At 37.9% G+C, this 19,419-nt stretch overlaps 1 protein-coding gene across 1 annotated transcript in view; it reads right to left on the bottom strand.

The window, feature by feature from the left end:
• Nucleotides 1-1,896: 1,896 nt before the first annotated feature.
• Nucleotides 1,897-19,419, bottom strand: part of NUP205 (nucleoporin 205) — a 49,914-nt gene continuing 32,391 nt past the window's right edge. Inside the window, exons 26-43 of the mRNA XM_080354084.1 lie at nucleotides 18,599-18,756; nucleotides 17,017-17,097; nucleotides 15,966-16,157; nucleotides 14,714-14,984; nucleotides 14,170-14,268; nucleotides 12,696-12,844; nucleotides 11,676-11,867; nucleotides 11,366-11,487; nucleotides 10,111-10,249; nucleotides 9,769-9,895; nucleotides 8,736-8,812; nucleotides 7,054-7,182; nucleotides 6,402-6,528; nucleotides 5,521-5,687; nucleotides 4,996-5,119; nucleotides 4,145-4,273; nucleotides 3,382-3,455; nucleotides 1,897-2,177 (exon numbers count right to left, since the gene is read on the bottom strand). Of these exons, the coding sequence (XP_080210210.1) occupies nucleotides 2,025-2,177; nucleotides 3,382-3,455; nucleotides 4,145-4,273; nucleotides 4,996-5,119; nucleotides 5,521-5,687; nucleotides 6,402-6,528; nucleotides 7,054-7,182; nucleotides 8,736-8,812; nucleotides 9,769-9,895; nucleotides 10,111-10,249; nucleotides 11,366-11,487; nucleotides 11,676-11,867; nucleotides 12,696-12,844; nucleotides 14,170-14,268; nucleotides 14,714-14,984; nucleotides 15,966-16,157; nucleotides 17,017-17,097; nucleotides 18,599-18,756 (2,510 nt within the window). The 3' untranslated portion in view covers nucleotides 1,897-2,024. The remainder of the gene's footprint in view (nucleotides 2,178-3,381; nucleotides 3,456-4,144; nucleotides 4,274-4,995; nucleotides 5,120-5,520; nucleotides 5,688-6,401; nucleotides 6,529-7,053; nucleotides 7,183-8,735; nucleotides 8,813-9,768; nucleotides 9,896-10,110; nucleotides 10,250-11,365; nucleotides 11,488-11,675; nucleotides 11,868-12,695; nucleotides 12,845-14,169; nucleotides 14,269-14,713; nucleotides 14,985-15,965; nucleotides 16,158-17,016; nucleotides 17,098-18,598; nucleotides 18,757-19,419) is intronic.

The raw sequence follows: 19,419 nt of genomic DNA, 5'->3' as shown, positions 1-19,419 counted from the left end.
CTGCCCCGCTGCTCTGCCCCGGTGAGACCGCACCTGGAACATGGGGTCCGGTTCGGGGCCCTCGGTTCAAGGACAGGGAACTGCTGGAGAGGGTCCAGCACAGGGCAACAGAGTTGATTAAGGGAGTGGAGCATCTCCCGTGTGAGGAAAGGCTGAGGGAGCTGGGGCTCTTTAGCTTGGAGGACACTGAGGGGTGATCTCATTAATGTTTATAAATATGTAAAGGGTGAGCATGACAATGGTGGAGCCAGGCTCTTCTCGGTGACAAGCTCTTGGTAGGACAAGGGGCAGTGGGTACAAACTGGAACACAGGAGGATCCATTTACATTTTAGAAAAGACTTTTCTCAGTGAGGGTGCCAGAGCACTGGAACAGGCTGCCCAGGGGGGTTGTGGAGTCTCCTTCTCTGCAGACATTCAAAACCCACCTGGACACCTTCCTGTGTAACCTCATCCAGGTGTTCCTGCTCCAGCGGGTAAATTGGACGAGATGATCTATCGAGGTCCCTTCCAACCCCTGACATTCTGTGATTCTGTGACCAGCCCACGCACCTGCTGGTAACGCCACGCACTGCCACCTGCACGCTGCCACCTGCGCGCTGCCAGCAGCAGCTGCTGCAGCTCCTGCACTGAGGCCACAGCAGCCTGGGGCTGAGCCTGCAGAAGCAGTGAAGAGGAGGGAACAGCCCCGGTTCCTGCACTCAGCCACTAGAAGGATACAGACCACAGAAGGATGAAGTCATGGTAAACCTGTTACCAGAATTCCACACAAGGACCAGCTGGTTACCATAATGATCTTGTCCTAAAAATCAGTGAAATTCTGCTGGCTCAGAGCAATTCAAAGTTATGTTCTTGAATTTAATGAGAAACTCCATAGGTGGTTTCCTGTTTTTCACTGAGATGGTGGAGAAACAAGAAAAACATTGAGAAATGAATAAAGCTCAACTCTGCAAACCATTAATATCCAACTGCTCCTATGGAACAGCTAATAACCATCATCTGAATGCAAGGCTATCATCATGCCTGAAGATAATGTAACTGATGTAATCAGTTTGTGCAGACGAATAGGTATAAAATAATAAAAAAAAATGTGAAATACTAGGTAACGAAAACACAAGGTAGACAGAATATGCAAGGCATACATGGAGAATTCAGCTTTAAGATCAGACTGTAATAAGCGAGAAATCCAACAGCTCATGTCAATAGTGGTTAGACTGTTTTTTGTGCAGTTGTTTTTGTTGTTGTTCGTCTGTTTGGGTTTTGTTTTGGTTGTGTTTGTTTTTACATAAAAGATAGTCATAGCTCCTTGTCTCTTAAGAGAACAATCTGCAAGTACAGAGCCAATCTACCACACGGGCATGTTGTCTCCCTCCTCATGCATTTTATTGTCTTTATGCTCCTGTTCCAGCAAGAACAGTACAAAAACTACTCCCCCAAGCCCTAAGAACCAAACCTAGAGCTATCACCTTCCATGACTTTCCCCATATTTCTTTTTTCCTCTTATCTACACTTGCCTGAAGAGAAGCAGCTCATACTTCTGTCAGCTGAAACAAAGGCAGGACAAACCATTCACAGTGGAAAATGATCACCTTTCACACAGCATCCACACCTGTGTGATCAGAGTCTGCAAGTGCTGAAACTTGAACCCCATGTTTTCATTAAACCTGTGTGCAAAGCAGGAACAGCATAAACAAAAACCTTTCAGTTTTCTCTGGAAGCAACCGTAAGTGTCATATCATCACAATTGCAGAACTTATTTTGTTTCCTTTATGTCCTCCATTAGAATTCTTTCTTGCTTGAAATTTTACATTAATCGTAACTCAGTTAAAAACAATCCTTTATTTTTCCTGTCGAGTTGAGAGCAGTAGCAAAGAATACACAAAACTGATCCATAGGGGTAAGAAAAAAAAAGTAACAAAATATTTTTGACATTATTTAGAAAATGTATGATCTACAAAATCTGATGATCCAGAAAGCCTGCTCTAGCACATTGCTTCAAGAGGCATGGAACATGTATCAGAGTCTTTTAGGTCCTTGATAACCGTAGCAGTCCACGGATACGTCTAACAAGAGCTTGAATGAAGGTGTATCGTGACCGAACCTTGGAATACAACCCTTCAATGTCCAGAAGCTTCTTCTGCAGAGATTCACCAAAGCTGTTTGCGGCTTCAATCTGAAGCTGAGAAACAAGAGATTTGTTGCAATCAATTATATCAAAGCTGCTCTTTCTGGAATCAGCTTATCCATCATCAACTACCTGTCAACCCTTTTACCATGATTTGTTCTCTAAACCAATTTCAAAAGGACATTTTTTCCTGACTCCTCTGATCAGTACTACTTGCATTCTTCCCTTACGTTTCTCTGTCTAAATCACATAACGGATAGCCTTTCTACAGAGGTTTTTGGGTGACTCAGCATTTAAAGATTACCCAAATATTACCACTTTAAAACCCCTCCAGGTTTTAGGGATTGAACTGTCTTACATAATTCAGCTTCTTCATTTATAGTCATACAAACACTAGTTCCAATTAAAATTTTGCTTTAAGGACTGTTTAGGAATCAGAGTCCATGTACACAGACAATGTATTTTCTTCATTAATACATATGTAAAAAGTCACCGAAAAAATTAATTATATTCCAAATATTTTAGCAAGATGTTACTGTATATTTTACTTTTGAACAAATTAAATAAAAGTCAGATGCCTCATCATAAAAAAACCACAATAGCTCTTATCATTTTAGATGTTATAAAGGTACTTGAGACTGCACAGGTTCTTGAGAACAGTTTTTTTCCTGCACAAACAGCAGTAGAAATGTCAGTGGGATTTATTAATAATGATCATTTTTTCTGCCACCTCTGCATCAAATTTACACAAACTACTAAATCACAGTGTAAGCAGAAATTACTTCATCGCTAGAATTCACATTTTATAGTCTCCTCGGTTTCTGTCACCCTTTTCGATCTCATTTCTCTGCAGCTGACCTAGACTGAACAGCTACAGCATCACAGAAAACTGGGAATCCTGCCCTCCTATTGCAAGTCTTTCAAGGATAACTGACATTTTCAGAAAACTGTTATTTAAAATACATACCATTTGACTGGTTTACAAGAGAAAATTATTAATACTTTGTAATTCTAGCTCATTTTTTATATATTTTTTATATTAAGGCTTGAAAATATGTGTGCAGCAGCACAACTGCTACCTGCTTCGCAAAACTTCCCCCCCCAAAATTTGCAAAATTTAATTCATCCTAAATTAAGTTATAACCTGTTGGTGTTACCACAGGTTGTTCAGAGGTGCAACAACTACAGTCAGACCACTCTCAATCGCTCTGATAACCAAGCACATTCTGTACTTTTCAACACGCTGTCACCATCTCACCTGCTCTATATCATGCTGGCTCACTCGATTCAGTCCAATACTGAAATCCAAGCTGGGATCTGAACCAAAGGAATCTAGTGGTAGAAAATGAGATGTTAAAATTATGTTGGCTGCTCTACACGATCTTCTCCACATATAGTTACAAAATGCGGTTAAAACACAGTGTTTTCAAATGGGTTGGCAAACTTGTGGATTAGAAATTACACTAATTTTTTTACTTAGATTATTTAGAGAAAATAACTTAAGAGCCATAAATAATTTCGATCACACAACATGGCACTTTAAACAAAAACCTCCTCCTCAGATCACATCTTGTCTGATGTCCTTATGGAAATTTTTTTTTTAAACCAAATTTCACACTTAAAATCTTCTGATGAATCAATGGTGCCTACAATTCTAAAAATACTTTTAAAACCACCAATATTCATTTTAATTCTTAATTCCATCTTATTGTATTAAAATATTTTCCTATAAATTGTTTTGACTCATTGATCTGATTTATTATTTGAACTTCTCTTGGTTTGAACTACAGAAATTTTAAAAATTACTGTCCTTTGGAGGTTATATATAATAGACAAAACACCACAATCTGACTCAACAATATTTGTATTGCCAATTCTCCAGTGGAAAATCCAAAGTTTGGCCAAATCCAAACAAAATCTGTTTTAAAATACAAACGGCAAAATATTACTAGTAGCAAATTGGTTTTAAAGTTAACCATCAGTAGTTATTCAAAAGCACTTTGGTGTTGGAGAAATTTTACCTTGCAGCCTCCCTTTCTTAAATGACATCCTGGAGGACAGCAGTGGGTCTTGCGAGTCAGCAGGTGTACAGTGCAGTAGATAGTGTTCCAGATGACGCCAAAGAATGAAGAGACATGTTTCTATAATATCTGCAGACACATCTAAGTGAAGGAGTCTAACTTTGTTGTCTTTAGATTATACATTTACTATGTGAGCATATTTGCACTTGGAAGCAGCTGAAGATGTTCGCTCAGCCATCTGTCCCGTCTTCTCAGAAGCTCCTCACCCTACTGCTGTGGCCTGGTAAGAGGTCAATTGCGCTCTCGACCTGCTCCAGCACATTGCAATGGGAAGTCTGCAAGAGCCCATTTTCCCAAAGTAGGTTTCAGAGAAAAATCTGATCCACTGCAGACAATTATTTTGTGCATGACTAGTTAGTTCCATAGAATTACTGGTGTTTCTGAGATTGGGTTTATGCAAGGTTGACTGTGAGACTGGAAATACCAGCTGTTCAGATAGGCACCTCAAAATTACTTTTCGCAACATTTCTTCCATGACCCTTGTATATAAGTGAATGTTCATTGGGTCTGGATACTGAATTGAAGAGCTGAGCTGTAATAACTCCTCCATTGTAACATTGCAGAAAGTCTTAGCAGGGTCTCCATAATGGGAACTACTAACTTGGAAATATTTACATTCTGATAACAGCAGAACAATACTGAAAATTAAATTAGTAAGAGGGTATTTCACATTTCCTTTTTGCAAAAAGTATTGTTAAAGTGGTCAGAAATCTATGTAAAAAGAACCTGTTCCTACTTCTCTGTTTTTCTGGAGAATCACCTTGAGGGTCGTTTCCATTTTAGAAGGATACAAGAACAGAGAGAAAGCAGCTTGGCTCGGTTGTTTATAAGTTTCACCAGGCGTCGCCTTGCCAAAACATATTTTTGGGAAGTGGAGATTTTGTCCACTCCAGCTGGCATAACTGACTGACACAGCTGCGAAAAGGAGAAACAAAGACAATTGTAGCAAATGACAGAGCACCAAAAGAAAAAAGCAAATAAAATTACTTATAAATATCTAGAGCTTCCTTGTCAGCTACTATTTCTTCAAAACTGTGCTCTATATTTTGAATTCGCATAACCTTTCTGACCAAAAAAATGGAGAAGTGAAATGTATCCTCAAGCAACTATAATGAAAATTGCAACATTTACAAAGTTAAACCAAATATTTTCCCCCAAGTCCTAAGTCCTCATTCTGTGGACCCCTTCATCAACAGTAGCAACGAATATGCACAAAAACTGGAACTGTTCAGTATCTTAGGTACTTTGGCGTCTCTCTTATAGCTATGTCTAAGTTACAAACCATACAGAGACTACAGAGTCAGAAGAACTATTACCTCTTTTATTTCATCTGGTGGGAGTTGCTCCACATTCTGCAGTTTGTTAACGCTCTGACGATGGCTATCATAGTAACTGAAGAAATCACTAGTGCTCTGTTTCAGCAGGTAGACAATAATGCCCAAGCCAGGCAAGTGCCAGTATGGGACCACTGGTGCTTGTGTATCTAGAAAAGATGATGAACAATTTATAATAGATTAAAAAAAAACCTAAAACATACCAATAAGGTATACTCTCTGTCAATAAAGCGGCAAAAGATATGTACTTTATACTTCAGTGTCAGAAGTAATACAAATGAATGTCTAAGCAAAACGTTCTGTGGCTGGATTACTAGAAGGCACTCAGTGTAGTACAGTACTGAGTGTAACACGTGAAATGTAGCAAGACCAGAAGACTTACTATTTAAATATTTTAACGACTCAGCTGCATAACAGCACACTGTAAACTCTTGCCATGTGGCATAATGGAGAGTTCCTGTCAGCACCAAAATACATCTTACACGTCATAAATGAGGTTCTAGTTTCACATAATGTAATCTAGCACAGATGGTGAAAAAAAGAAAACCTCACCTTCCCCGGTCTGGTACTATTTATCTACATACACATTTTTTTACTGATATATGTGTTACTGAGCTGCCATGGGAAATTAATTAAAAAAGGATTTTTTTGGTCACATTTGTTTTAACTTGGATTAGTTTCCTGATTTGGCTTAGCGTGAGGCTGCGCAAGCATGTATTCCAGATTTAGAAAATGGGCAGCCACAGTACTGGCATAAAGTCATCTTAAAGTGTATGTGAAACTACAGCCTCCGGTTCACTATCTTCTATTAGCTCAAACATTACACCATGCAGTCTCGTAAAAGAACAGGCCAAAAATCTCACCCTGACGAGGCCCATCTCGGTTGGTTGATTCTGACAGACTCGGAGTGAAGAGACAAACCGTGTGCTGAAAACTGGGGGCGCTCTGCAACATCAGTGACTCACAGTATTCCATCACATTTGCACAGATCTGCCAAAAAAAAAATGACAGCATGTCAGCTACAACAGCTACAGGCTTTGAGGCACTAAATTTTAAATGGCTAAATGTCAATAAACAACATGGTTTGCTCCCTCTCTTCTCATCAGAATGGGATGATTCTCTTTTCTGATCAGTTACAGCCTCTTTTCTATTTCAAGACTACTTGCAACCTTGCCTGTTTCCTAAACCTGCTAGTTAAAATTTCTGGTCAATTTGAAGTCCCCTTTGGCCATTGTCGTTCTATTCCCAGCCTTCACTTAGAAAATATCTGATCAATTCAAGGCTTCAAAGCCCACAGAGTTTGTACCCATAACAACAACAGTTGCTAACATAAATTTAAGTAAGAAAACTTTCAAGGTTGACTTTAAATAGAAATGAAATGCGGGATCCTATGCCAAACTAAAACACAGTGTAGAGCACTACCACTACCACATGAAAGGGTGACAACAAATCTGCACGACAGGTAAAATGTCACAATTTGAGACTGAAGTTTTTAGCAGCTTCTTGCGTCCTCACCTGTTGCATGGCCAACTCAATTTCATCCCTCTTGTTCACTCTGTCGCCCTCTGTGTTATCATCTTGCAGTTTAAACTGACGTAGTCTGTCTGAACCACCAAACCGACTCAGAAGTCCTAAGCACTGGCGCTGTCATAAGAAACGAACATTTTGGTTAGTGTCTCAACAAATGAAGGGCGTGATTCTTTTCACTTAAGTGATACACATCCCTTAAAACACAGTAGCAATGCAGAGAAAACTTTTAGTACTTTGCATACAAAATTTAAATTTTTAACACACAATATTTTAAATCACCTTTAATTAATTTAAAAATGAAAGGCACCTTAAAACAGTTCCTTGAGAAATGAACGCAATTCAAAAATACACAACTTTGTCTTATGTCTCTTCCAGACCATTACACTGAGTAGCATCAATGACAGTTTAGGTTTACCCATTCTCGCTTAAATCACCGTCACCTATATAGACAAACTAACAAAATCTGGATATGAAGATAAAAAGCTCTGTGAAACTAGAGTGCAAAGGCTGCAGAAAAAGAAGTAATAATCAATATCTTTGTTTTTAGTTTACATGTGGCTGTAAAGATCACCAAAGTACCTCAGACTGTAAGTCAGTTTTGTGTAGAATGGCAAAAAAAGATATTAAAGGTTAAACATTTTTTTGGTAATTATTTTTTTTAAAGAATAAAACACTTAAATTCTTTTATTATTTTATGAAAAAAAGAGGACAAACTAGAGAGAAAAGTTACAATAACAGATGATTGATTTGCAGTTTCACTCAGAACAGCTAATTTTTCAAATTACCTAATTAAAGCTCCTTGTTACCAAAAAAAAGTCTTTCTGCTTTCCCATGGGAATTTCTTGCTGACATGATGCAGCAGAACACGGAGTATCTCAGCATTACAGCAATCATTTACAGCTTGCTACTTTGCTTAGGGCTGGTCAGCCTAACAGTTGCTATCAAAGTGTCCAGACAACACATCCTTCCCTTGCGACCAGAAGTATTTGACAGGGCAGCCCATTCCGCAGATAATTTTCAATTAAATATTTCTTTATGAAAGTCCTTGTTCATATGAACCACAAAGCTTCAAATGCATTGCTGGATGGTGAATGCTGAGCTGTAAAGAGGTCTGCAATCAGAGCTTTTGAGCAAGACTTACTCAACCTTGGCTTTCATTCTGGTTTCCAAGGTTTATTTTCAAAAGGGGAAGAAAGAAATAAAAAACTAGCACATTCAATACTCTGAATTGCTGAGCTAGAGACGTGCTTGTGGCAAAAGTGGTAAAAGTATTTCTGAATTACTTCATATGCTTTGGTGTTGACCTCAAATTCTGCTCCGCATACCATAAATCCTAAACTAGGGAGGGAAACAAAGTCCCTGATGCAACTCTCATGTTGCCAAATGTCATCTTTCCTACTGGGCTAGGGGGAAAACAAACAAACAAACAACACCACCACCACCACACAAACAAACAAAACCACACCACCACCAAACCACATAAATCACCAAAACCACATAAACCACCACGCTCATACACAAACCACCCCCACCCCCTCAAAAAGACCACACATTCTTCTTAATGGTGGAAAAACATCCCTTTCATAACAGCTACAAAGAGTACAAAACCAGGAATAAACTCACTTACAGACAATTCCAAGGGGACAAGTGTTAAAATACAACTTTACCTGAAATCGGCCTATATGTCCTTGTAGCTCCACCTGAGTCCCTTCATTAACATCAATGTCCAGTTCACTTAGCACTCCTGATAAAAGATACAGCCATTAAATTCACTTTTTTTTTTCAAAAGAAAACAGATTTATGCAAATTATACACTTAAATACAAGCGTTGATCAGAAAAATTTCAGCCAGACATACAGCTTATATTTTACACACTATTTCAGGAAAACATTCGGATATGAAGACAGCTACTATGAGCCGCATGAGAGCACGTAGCTCATTGTTCTGCTAAGTCATTAAAAGGTGGGGCTTGGGGAAGAATGGAGTTTAGCATGAAAATTGCATCTGTTGTGCAAAGCTCAGTACACTGTGAGCAAAGAAACATTTGGGTTCAACCTACAGGCTCTGCCCTCCTTTCTATTGTAGTCAGACAACTCTCCTGAACAAAGAATGCCATTAAATCTAAATAGAGAAGTTATTCTGAAATGGTAAGCAAGTCTTCTAGCATGCAGAAGAAATCACTGTATCCATCACAATAATTATTAGCCATCTGTGAAGATAAGTCATCCAAGAGAAAGGTCAGTATGCTAATCTACAGTACTCCTCCCTGGAAGCTTTCTTTTTTAAGTAAGTAAAAATGGAGAAGACATTAACAAAGATATGGGTATGCAAACAATTTTTGGTCTTCATTTCCTCAGTCATTTAATTTGCTGAATAAAAATTCTTTTTGAAGATACCACGTGCACTTTGAACACTACTATTTGCAAGTCATCTCAAAGGCAAAAAGTACTTACTGTCAAGTAAAATGAAAATGGGAAGTCAAATGCATATTGATAAGGGCACTATGTCCACTGCAAATCCACCATACTTACTTCAAGAAGAATTATTTAACATTTCTTCATCTTTCCCAGAGCTCTACATGTCAAGAAAATTCTGTATTGTAATAGATATTTCCTTATGTGTCTTACTATTTCTTTAAAGGAAACAAAGCCTGAGATTCTTGCAGATGGGGCTAAGAGACTTCAAAACTGCAGTTCCTACCAGGCAAAGCTGCCTTGCTGATGATTCCTGTGAGGGAAGCCAGCTCCTGCAGAGATCCAACACTAACATCTTGACACCTCAGGATTGCCTGGATAGTATCCGAATGAGAAATGAGAAACTGCAAAACCTGTACCACAAGAAGAAAGGGGAAAATATGAATGACTCAAAAGTTAGTAGTGAGCATAGGGGAAGCAATGCTTTTGCTTTTGGAGAATTTTAAAGCAATATCCCACACCAGCGAGGACGGGATTTTCATAAAAAAGCTTACTTTCAGAGCAAAAGGACACATAATTTCTATGAATGAACAGTAGCAGTGATACTCTTGCAGCTTTTGGAACTTACCTGTCCTGCTGCTTGCAGGTGTTGTGCCATGCTGGATGTGAGGATCACTTGGCACAGCTGAAGAGCTGGAAGAAGGATCTGCCGATAACGTTCCACTGGAGCAGGAATGAAGACTGGGGGATCTCTCATTCCATACATTCTTAAGAAGTTTAAAAAGAGAAAGGGGAAAAAAAAGAAAAAGATGAACAGTGCAAGAAAAGTGAATTCCAATAACATGGCAGAGCCTCAGCATACAATCACCCTCAAGAACCTGCTAACATTTATATTTCAATAACAGGTCTGTACTTGAACTGAGTTTATATTGGAAAGGCAACAAATTTATGATACGCAGGTGCTGCAATTTACCTAGAAAGCTGCTGCCGGACATTTTCTCTAAGCAGAGAAAATTACTTATTTGTACTACACTACATTAAATCAGCTTACCTTGTTGTAGAAATGTGACATCTGTTTTCTTTACTTAGATATAGAACTAAATATTCTCAAGTATTTTTAGGAAGAAGTGTTCTTAATTCTAAAGCAACTGCTGAATACAGTCCTCTACAAAATGCCCTGTAGGTTTCATACAATCTTATACATGTCACTGGCACTTTTAAACAGACTACTTGTCTAAGTCTTAAATTTCTTCAAAGTGTTTGAACCCTTAGCGTGTCACTAAGAATGGTAAATTTAAAGCAAGGACCGAGGTTTGAAATCAGACAGGGTCATTTCCTCTAAATTCGCAATTTCCTTCCCCCAAGATCTTCTCTCAGTCATCTCACAATGACTAACAACATGGCAACACATCAAGAAACTTGCCAAGGAATATATAACCAAAGCATTTTCTAAACACATCGTAAAATATTTCTGAAATAATGTTTACTTCACTGCTCTCTCATTCATGCTTGATGGCAGAAGATGAACTCTGCACTTTTTGTTCACCAACTGCAAAGCCCCTAAAATAAGTTGACAGTGTAGGCTGTTTTTCAGACATTACAGTATAAATTATTTAATAATACATAGACCATTCCTATCTAAAGTATCAAACAAATACATTTTTAGTTAGGTTAAGTAACTAAGTACAACTTCCCACCCATTTATTTGGAATTTTTCTCTCAATAAAATGAAGCTTTAAACTGAACTGATATGTTAAAGAAACACACACAAAGAATAAACCCACAAATAATTACTCAAAAGACTTGTGGCTATAAAAAAAAGACATCATATGCTTCCAAAGTGATATTACAGTTTCAAAATCAGCTAGAGAACCACCACTTACCCCTGATGGTCTGTTTCGGGTCTCATGTCATACACTTGACACTGTGCCAGCCTCACAATCACTCCAGACCGCAACAGCTCTAATGCCCCTTGCTGACTCTTAGCTACTCTCGTGAGGAACGCCTAGAAAAGAGCAGAGAAGGGTAAGTACCCGAGATGCACCACGAGACTCACAGCAACTATTTTCTCTCTTGATTTCAGCATCATTTCAAACACTTATTTTAGTAAAACATCTCTTGAGTACAATCAATGTGAAGTATAGACAAACAACAGAACACCATACCACAAAATCCTTTCTGAAGTGCTCTTACCATTTTGGACTCATAGGTGTACAGCGCTTTAAGTAAAGGGGGCTGAGGTGTGAGCAAGCTCTGAAGAGTCAGATCATCATCTGCCAGGCTGTCCACAAGCACCTTCAGGTAGCCACTGTTGGAGAGATACAACAGCCACTGCTGCTGCTTGTCTACTGAAACAATACGATCAAGCAAAGCCAATGCCAACATCTGGGATGGGGGAAGAAAAAAAAAAAAAAAAAAGGAAAAAACAACAACAATAAATCAAACCAGAAATAAATCTGTGAGAACAATGAGATTTTTAACAACTACATAGAAATATGAAATGCTCAGCAGTTGGGAAATTGGACTAGATGATCTTTCAAGGTCCCTTCCAATCCCTAACATTCTGTGATTCTGTGTGCTTCTAACGGCTTCTTAAAATCAGAATGCATTTCTGCACTGCAATTGCAATCCTTCATGTGAAAGATATTTTAAGATTTCCTGACTTTTTAGTGTAGTATCAGCCAAATATCGTTCCTCTATTATTCTTTAACAAAATATTACAGATATTGTTCACCAGTAACTATGCCAAAATATTTTAATGAAGTATTGCTACAAGCACTATTTCTATTTAAAACTAGTTTGCATTCTGACTAGATTCCTGTCTACTGAAGTTATTATCTCAAATTATTTCTTCCTGAAGTCACCAAATCTTCCCCAAGTGAGAAGAAAAAAAGGTAAGTCCATGATTTAAAAACACTAACAAGTAAATGCCGCAGCAGTTCATACCTACAATTTTTTTGTAGTAGTGCTTGCTACCCTTATTTTTAAGCAACAGGACACACAGCTTTTTTGAGGAAAAAAAAAATGTATATGCATGTATGCCCCTACTTTCAACAGCTTGACGGATGAGTGGGAGGACAGAAATGTGAAAGAGATTAAGTATCTACAAAAGATGTTCTAGTTCTACTTCATGAAATTTCCCGTCTCTGCACAGGAGTAAAATGTTTTTTAAAACTAAAAGAACAGCAATTGTGAAGGAATAGATTTACTTACCCGGCCTATCTCATGACCGTCACAAGCATCACGACAGACCACCTCCATGAGAGCTGCCCCATAACTCTCAATAATTGCCATGTTTTCCCGTTGCAATTTACTAAACACATCTTCAGGAGCTGTCAGACGTTCCCACATTGTTTTTTTAGCTGTAAAGAGCAAACAAAACAAAAAGTGAGAAATGCAAAGATTGTCAGCTTAGCATTAGCTTAGCTACAGTACAGCTGAGGCTACACCATCCTACAGGCCATTTTCTCTACCTTAAATGCCCCAAGTAAGAGACAGGGTTTTTTCAACTGAAGTGCAACTGTTTTCCTACAAACCCATTCCTTCCTGAATATCACCCAGAGGCCAGCCAGAAAAAAAAGGTGTGTGGCTGTATACATACACCACCCTTGCAAACAGTATGCTTAAAATAATTCTAAGATTCAGTACATGTAACGTAGAAAAACTGTTAGGCCTCAGAACTCTCCCTGGGATCAAACCACTCTGTTTGAAGGCAATAAATAAGGTAACCTAAGTGGGAAAGGGCTGAATCCAAAGCCAGTAAGAAATGACAAAGTGGTTGTAACAAATTTATAGGTGTGTTTTGTTTGTTTTGGTGTTTGTGTTTGGTTTGGGATTGTTTGTTTTTTACTACTGTACCTCAAAATGCTGACTAAGTAATAGCAGTAAGAGTTTGCATACACAGGTGCTAGTTTGTTTCTCAACACTTGTCCAAGCTCTATGAAATAATGATTAGAAACACTGACAAATCAAGTACTCAAGCCATTAACAGAGAGAATGTTATATTTACCATAAGCTCTCTCGGTTAAGCAACAATTTTTTGCCTTGTTTTTGAGGGGGCTGGGGGTGATGCTTTTTTGATTGTTTGTTTTCTCTCTAGGGGTCTTCAGCTAAAAGAACAGAAAAAATATCCTTTTACTGTGTTTCAGGTCTTTTTATTTGGTGGTGGGTTTTGTTGTTGTTTTGGTGGTGGTGGTTTTGTTTGTGGTTTTTGTTTTGTTGTTTGTGTCGGGTTTTGGTTTTCTGTTGTGTTCTTTTGGATTTTTTTTTTAAAGGATCTAGTATGTAGTATGAATGTACATACAGATGTGGAGACAGTGTACTTCTACAGTTGGACTCACTTGAGAACAGTTAATTACAAGTAGTCTCCAGTCCTATGACAATTCTGTAACTATAAAGCATAGCTTTAAATAGACACAAATGAAGCAACTTCTTTAGTGCTCAAGTCGGAAATTAAATAACCTCATCCAGAACAATACATTTTGAAGGCATATGTAGCTAGATGGGTCTTAACAGAGGAAGATTGGCATCATTTAGCACAAGCAACTAATTTCAGAGGCTCTTGGAGTAAGATGGTTTCTACCTACATAATCTATTTCCAGAGGACAACTCAGCATGGAGAAACTCTACCACTCAGGATTTAATAACTTTTTTAATTCCTGTTTTCCATAATACGGTTGGACCATACCTGCTTCTAAAGTGTCTGGTTCATCTGGTCTCTGTGCAATCTGCAAATAATAAAGTAGTGATCCATAAAGGTGTGTCCTCACTCTCTGGAAGCCACCACCTGTTAACAAGAAACATTCACAACTAAAAACAAATAGATGTAAATTCCATAATGCCATCTTCCACTGGCACTTAATTTAACTTTCCTATGGCAGTGCTGGCACAAATAAATAAAACAACTAGATTTCCTAAGTCAGAGTTCCAGTGTTTGCATAGAAGCGTATTTATGAGTAAATTCAGCATGTTTATGCTGCTCAAAAAAAGTGGCAATATGAAATTCCCTTTACAGTTATTTACACCTCTCTCTTCTGCTTGTTGTTCAGATCTAAAAAATAATGTCTCATCACTATTTTTTTTTTCTTGTTAGTAACATCACTCAGATCATGTAAGATCCACCTAATTGACTGCAGTAAAAATCTTCATAGCAGTAAGAGGAAGCAGCTCAGTCCATCTTTTTACTCTTGGCAGTTTGAATTCCCACACACCCCCTGCAAAGGCCAACACACCTGTTTTCAAAATGAAATCCAGCAGCTTTTTTAAGATGATGTGGAGGGAGGAGTCACCAATGGAAGCAAAACCCATGGATATGTTCTCAGAGCCAGGCGATGAGGTGAAAGAACCATCCAGCATCAAGACATATTGGGACTGTCCCGCCATGGGGAGTGCGAGTGGCTGTTTCTGTTCAGTTTTCACGGACTGGCTCAGGTGGGCAGTCAGGGTGAACACAGCCCCTGCCACCACTGGCATCAGCTCCTGAGCTGCATCATCATCAAGGATCTTAATGCAGAGATGAAGGGGGAAGAAGAAAAACAAAAGAAAACAGTAGAAACATGTCTAGATTCATTAACTATTAAAGCAATTAATTTACACTCTCAACTATTTCACTTATATATCCATAAGGATTTCACTAACGTGGTACTATTTAAAAATCAAAATCAGAAGTGGCAGAAACTTGTTCAGAAAGATGAGTTGAACACATTTTAATTGCGAAGATCATTAGCCTTCTGTTTTTTCTTTACACAAGTTACAGATAGGATGATAATTAAATGTGGGTGTGGAAAAAGGAAGAAATGGGCTGACATTCAAGCTCTTTTAGTAGTTAAATATCTAAATCTAAGTTAGGGAAAGAACAACCGACACCCTCTTGGCTTTACAGCTATTTAAGCTATCATCATTAAAAATGTAAAGATATAATTTAGAAAACTCAAAGGGGTGAGCATCAAAGAAGTGAGCAAAGCAGCATTTAAGAAAATGTGGAGAAACACTAACAGGAAGTTGGTACATACTATTTAGGACACTTCATCATTTAAAAGGTAAGCCTGGTATTTTTATCACTGACACTCAAGGAGCTTTCCTTTTAAGGAAATAATAATAATAATAAAGTCATTTAGTACAGTAGTCCAATTATTTTCAAAATGAAATAACAATATTTTTTTTCCTCAAATAAACAAAAATCTTCACTAAAGTATTATAGAAAATGAGACTTTGAAATTTCTGCTCTGTAAAGATTTTAGGAAAGAAATTCCTATGGCTAGTAAAGGCCTCTCTTGTTTCTCGTTTTTTAAATTTTGTTTACATAAAACCAGCATTCATGGAGCTAACTCCCACAGGAAAAAAATAATGGAAATAAGAGCAACAAAACCCCCAACAGTTAGTATTTGCTTGAAAAATATAATGGGTTTGTATCTATTTATCAAAACACAACTTCTCTAATCAGGAGAAGTTCAAGGAGATGGTTGATTTCCAGTTTAGCTTTACCTTGTCATGCACATCCTGCAAGAGATCACGGATAATCAGTTGTCTGTCCTCAGCCTGTATGAGGTCCTGGGGGCAGGCAGTGAGTATGATTTCCACCAGTTGTCTCCACGACTCCAGAGCATGCCTCTTAGCATGGAGGCACTGCAGCAGCTTGTTCCGCTCCACTACATACTGCAGGATGGTGTTGATCTCCTGAACACCCACAACAAAGAAATCGACTTATAATATGCTAAAAGAACTTAATGACAAAGACAGATTTCAAGATTACAAGTTTATCTATTAGTAATAGCCTAAAAAAAAAAAAAAAAAAGGTAAGTTTTGAGCTTCTCAGAAACAACCTATTAATCATTTTAACATGACAGGTCATCAATCAATTTCTGAGCTGCTTTTCACAAGGCCTTTGCCATAATGAATGTCTCAAGCTCACAGCAACAAAAGAAAAATTAACCAGAGAAATTCTTTCCTAACATACACTTTAAAATCAAAACCAAAACAACTATGAAAAACTATTTGTGCATTTTCTTCCCATTTTAGTCTGAGTCATTTCTCCATCCTTTAACTTTTAAGTCCATTCAGTCAATTTCAACTAAATCAAAAAGATGGCAGTAACCTCAGCAAATAATTAAGCTCCAAGTTCACTGAAACTATAGCTGTGTAGAAGAAAGGAGAAATAAATTGGCACCCCCTGTGAAAGACAAGATGAACTTGGCTGCTACATACTGTACTTGTCAACAGCCAATCTTGACATCAATATGTACTGCCTTCTGTACAGTGTGGTGGGAGCTGCAACTGTTGTCAGTAATGGGAAGCAAAAAAGTTCAAGAAAAAAAAGAAAGCAGACCCCAAGTCTGCTGTTTAGAGAACAGTAAAAAGTTAAGAACTAATTTACCTTACCAAATTTTAATGTCTTGGTTTTTTTTTTTCTTCAATAATTACTAACTCAAAGTTAGGACCCAAATCCACAAGCTTTCCCAGTAAAGCTTACTGCTTCACAGTACATGCAATCCAGCAAGAGCAATAACCACCAGTAGTTTACTCTTTCTATACTTACCTCCATAAGTAAAGGTCTCTGGCCTATTGCTGCCATTCCCTGAAGGGCATTGACTTCTGCAACCAGAACTCTGTGAAGGTACTGAAATTAAAAAAGTTAAAAAGAAACTTTAATGACAAGGAAGATGCATTTTCCCCTCCTAAACGTAATTAGGAGATGGCTACATGACAGATGCAACTGAAGGACTGAGATTCAAATAAGTTTCACTAATTTTTTAGGTTTCTCCCTTACTTCATTCTCGAGCTGCACTACTTTAGCTGCCTGGTCTCTCACCTGCACTTCTCATTTTTGCAGTCATTCATTTCTTCCTGGTCCTAAGTTGTTCTGTCATAAGCTCTTCTAACACACCACACTCCTTTCCCTCTTCAACTTCCACTAGAGTCCTCTTGCACAGAAGGAAGGGTTTGATCCCTATATTTTACAACATAGACTAGCTGGTTCTTAATATGGAAGGGCTGCGTTCCTACCACCACCAAGATCACTTTTATGTTACATTCTGCTCCTGCTCTGTCCCTTGTCTCTCAGACCACAAATTTTTCAGTACTATTTATCATACACTTGTCAAGTACTCATCACAACGTGATATTATCTTAACTGAAGCCTCTAAGAACTACTGCAGTACCCAACTATGTTGTGTACATAATCGTGTACACACATGTAGTACTACATAGTTGTGTATTGGAGACCAATGAAATTGATACTGAAAAGTTGTCAAAATTACTCCTTCACACTGTTTTGAAAGTGTTAAAAAGCAGGTACTTGTATTGCAGCGCACTGGGCACTTGGAGGATCCTTCTTCTAATCAAGTGTGCGCATGACTCACTCTTCTTGGTATTTACTACACATACCAATTGCATATTCATTTGTTTCTATCACTTGGTTCATGCATTAAACATAGATTATTTACGCAATCACAGCCTTTGTTGCTAGTCCTGTTTTGGTATTTGAGGGTCTTCATCTGGGGTCTTTAGTGGCCCCAGGTGGTCTTTGCAGCCTGGTACCCCTTGGATTACAAGTGTCCTCTCCTTGATCTGGTTTCTAGAGTGTGCATGTTGTCGTCTTGTGCCACTACACAGCAAAAGTCACGTAGTTCTTTCTTTATTTGGTGGAACATCCCATTTGCCCAGTTTGCAAACCAAGGACATCCCACTTTACCTCATGTCCAGTCTCTATAGAGCTATTGTTTCTCTATTAAGTTCTTATTACATTATGCCTAGTCTTGTTACATTAGGTCTAGTCAAGCTTCTAAAAGACTTTTGTTCCTCTTATCAAATAACATAAGGTCAATGTCATATCTGCAATATCACTTGGGTGTTCCAAGATTGGAAAAACATTCAGAGAGAAAATATTTCCTGAAATTGTCTTAAACTGATGCATCTGGCTACTGCAAATGAGAAATCAGTGTGTGCAATGCAGGAGAAATAAACTTCTCCAAATAGTTTGCATAAACTATGGACATCTGAAACAGCTATGATTTTTATGAGAAAAGAAGTTTCAAAGTATTATTAATACACTGATCATTATTATTACCATCAAGATAAAAACTATCACGTGAAACTTGAGAACACAGACCATTGCGTACCTTGACATTGCAGACCACTTGTCCACGTGCATTCTTGTGCTCACAATTAGCAATTACTTGTTCAATCTGAACCCGGTCAAAAAAGTCCAGTTGTAAAGGCTCTGGAATGTCCTGACTGAAGTCAATTGAATCCAGGATACTTAAGATCTTCCTGCGTACTGGAAATGTAAATCAATTCAAACTGTATTCAGAAATATCAAGGGGAAAACAACAACAACAAAAAATTGATAATAGGAGCCTAATTTACCTTTCTAAATCCAAATCTTCATGTGTAAAGTTTCAAAATAAAACATTTAATCTTCAGAAAACACTACCAATCTATGTAAGAGGATTAAAAACATTTTCTAGAGCCTTAAGTTCATAATTTGTGTTATACTGTATTGTTCTCCTGTTACGAACGCATATAACTCAATATTTACAAATACAAGATTCTGATTTTTTTCTCCTAAATAAAAGCAGGCTGGATTTCAATGAGAACCATGCAGTCTTTTGTTAAGAATTAGAATCATTGGAAGGAATCTGAAGTTACTTGGGTTTTATTATTCTTTCCCATGAAAATACTAATATATTCAGCCTTAGTAACAGTCTCACTGTTTTTACTGTTAGGCACAAATTTATAGACTGACACTCTCCCATTCTGCCCTTCACAGACACTTAACACAGACTCTTCTCACTTCCTTTCCAGTCCAACATTTTCCACTCACTGCAACCATCTATGCCAAGGTTCTAAAATTCCTTTTCCCGACACTAAATAAAATGGTTCCATGTACTCCTGATGTTTAGACAGTCAATTATTTTCTTTTTCAAAGTGCCCTTTCTGG

Source organism: Nesoenas mayeri, assembly GCF_963082525.1.
Source record: "Nesoenas mayeri genome assembly, chromosome: 1".
Lineage (NCBI taxonomy): Eukaryota > Metazoa > Chordata > Aves > Columbiformes > Columbidae > Nesoenas > Nesoenas mayeri.
Note: the sequence above shows the minus strand (reverse complement) of the source record. Positions and strands in the feature narration are given on the sequence as shown.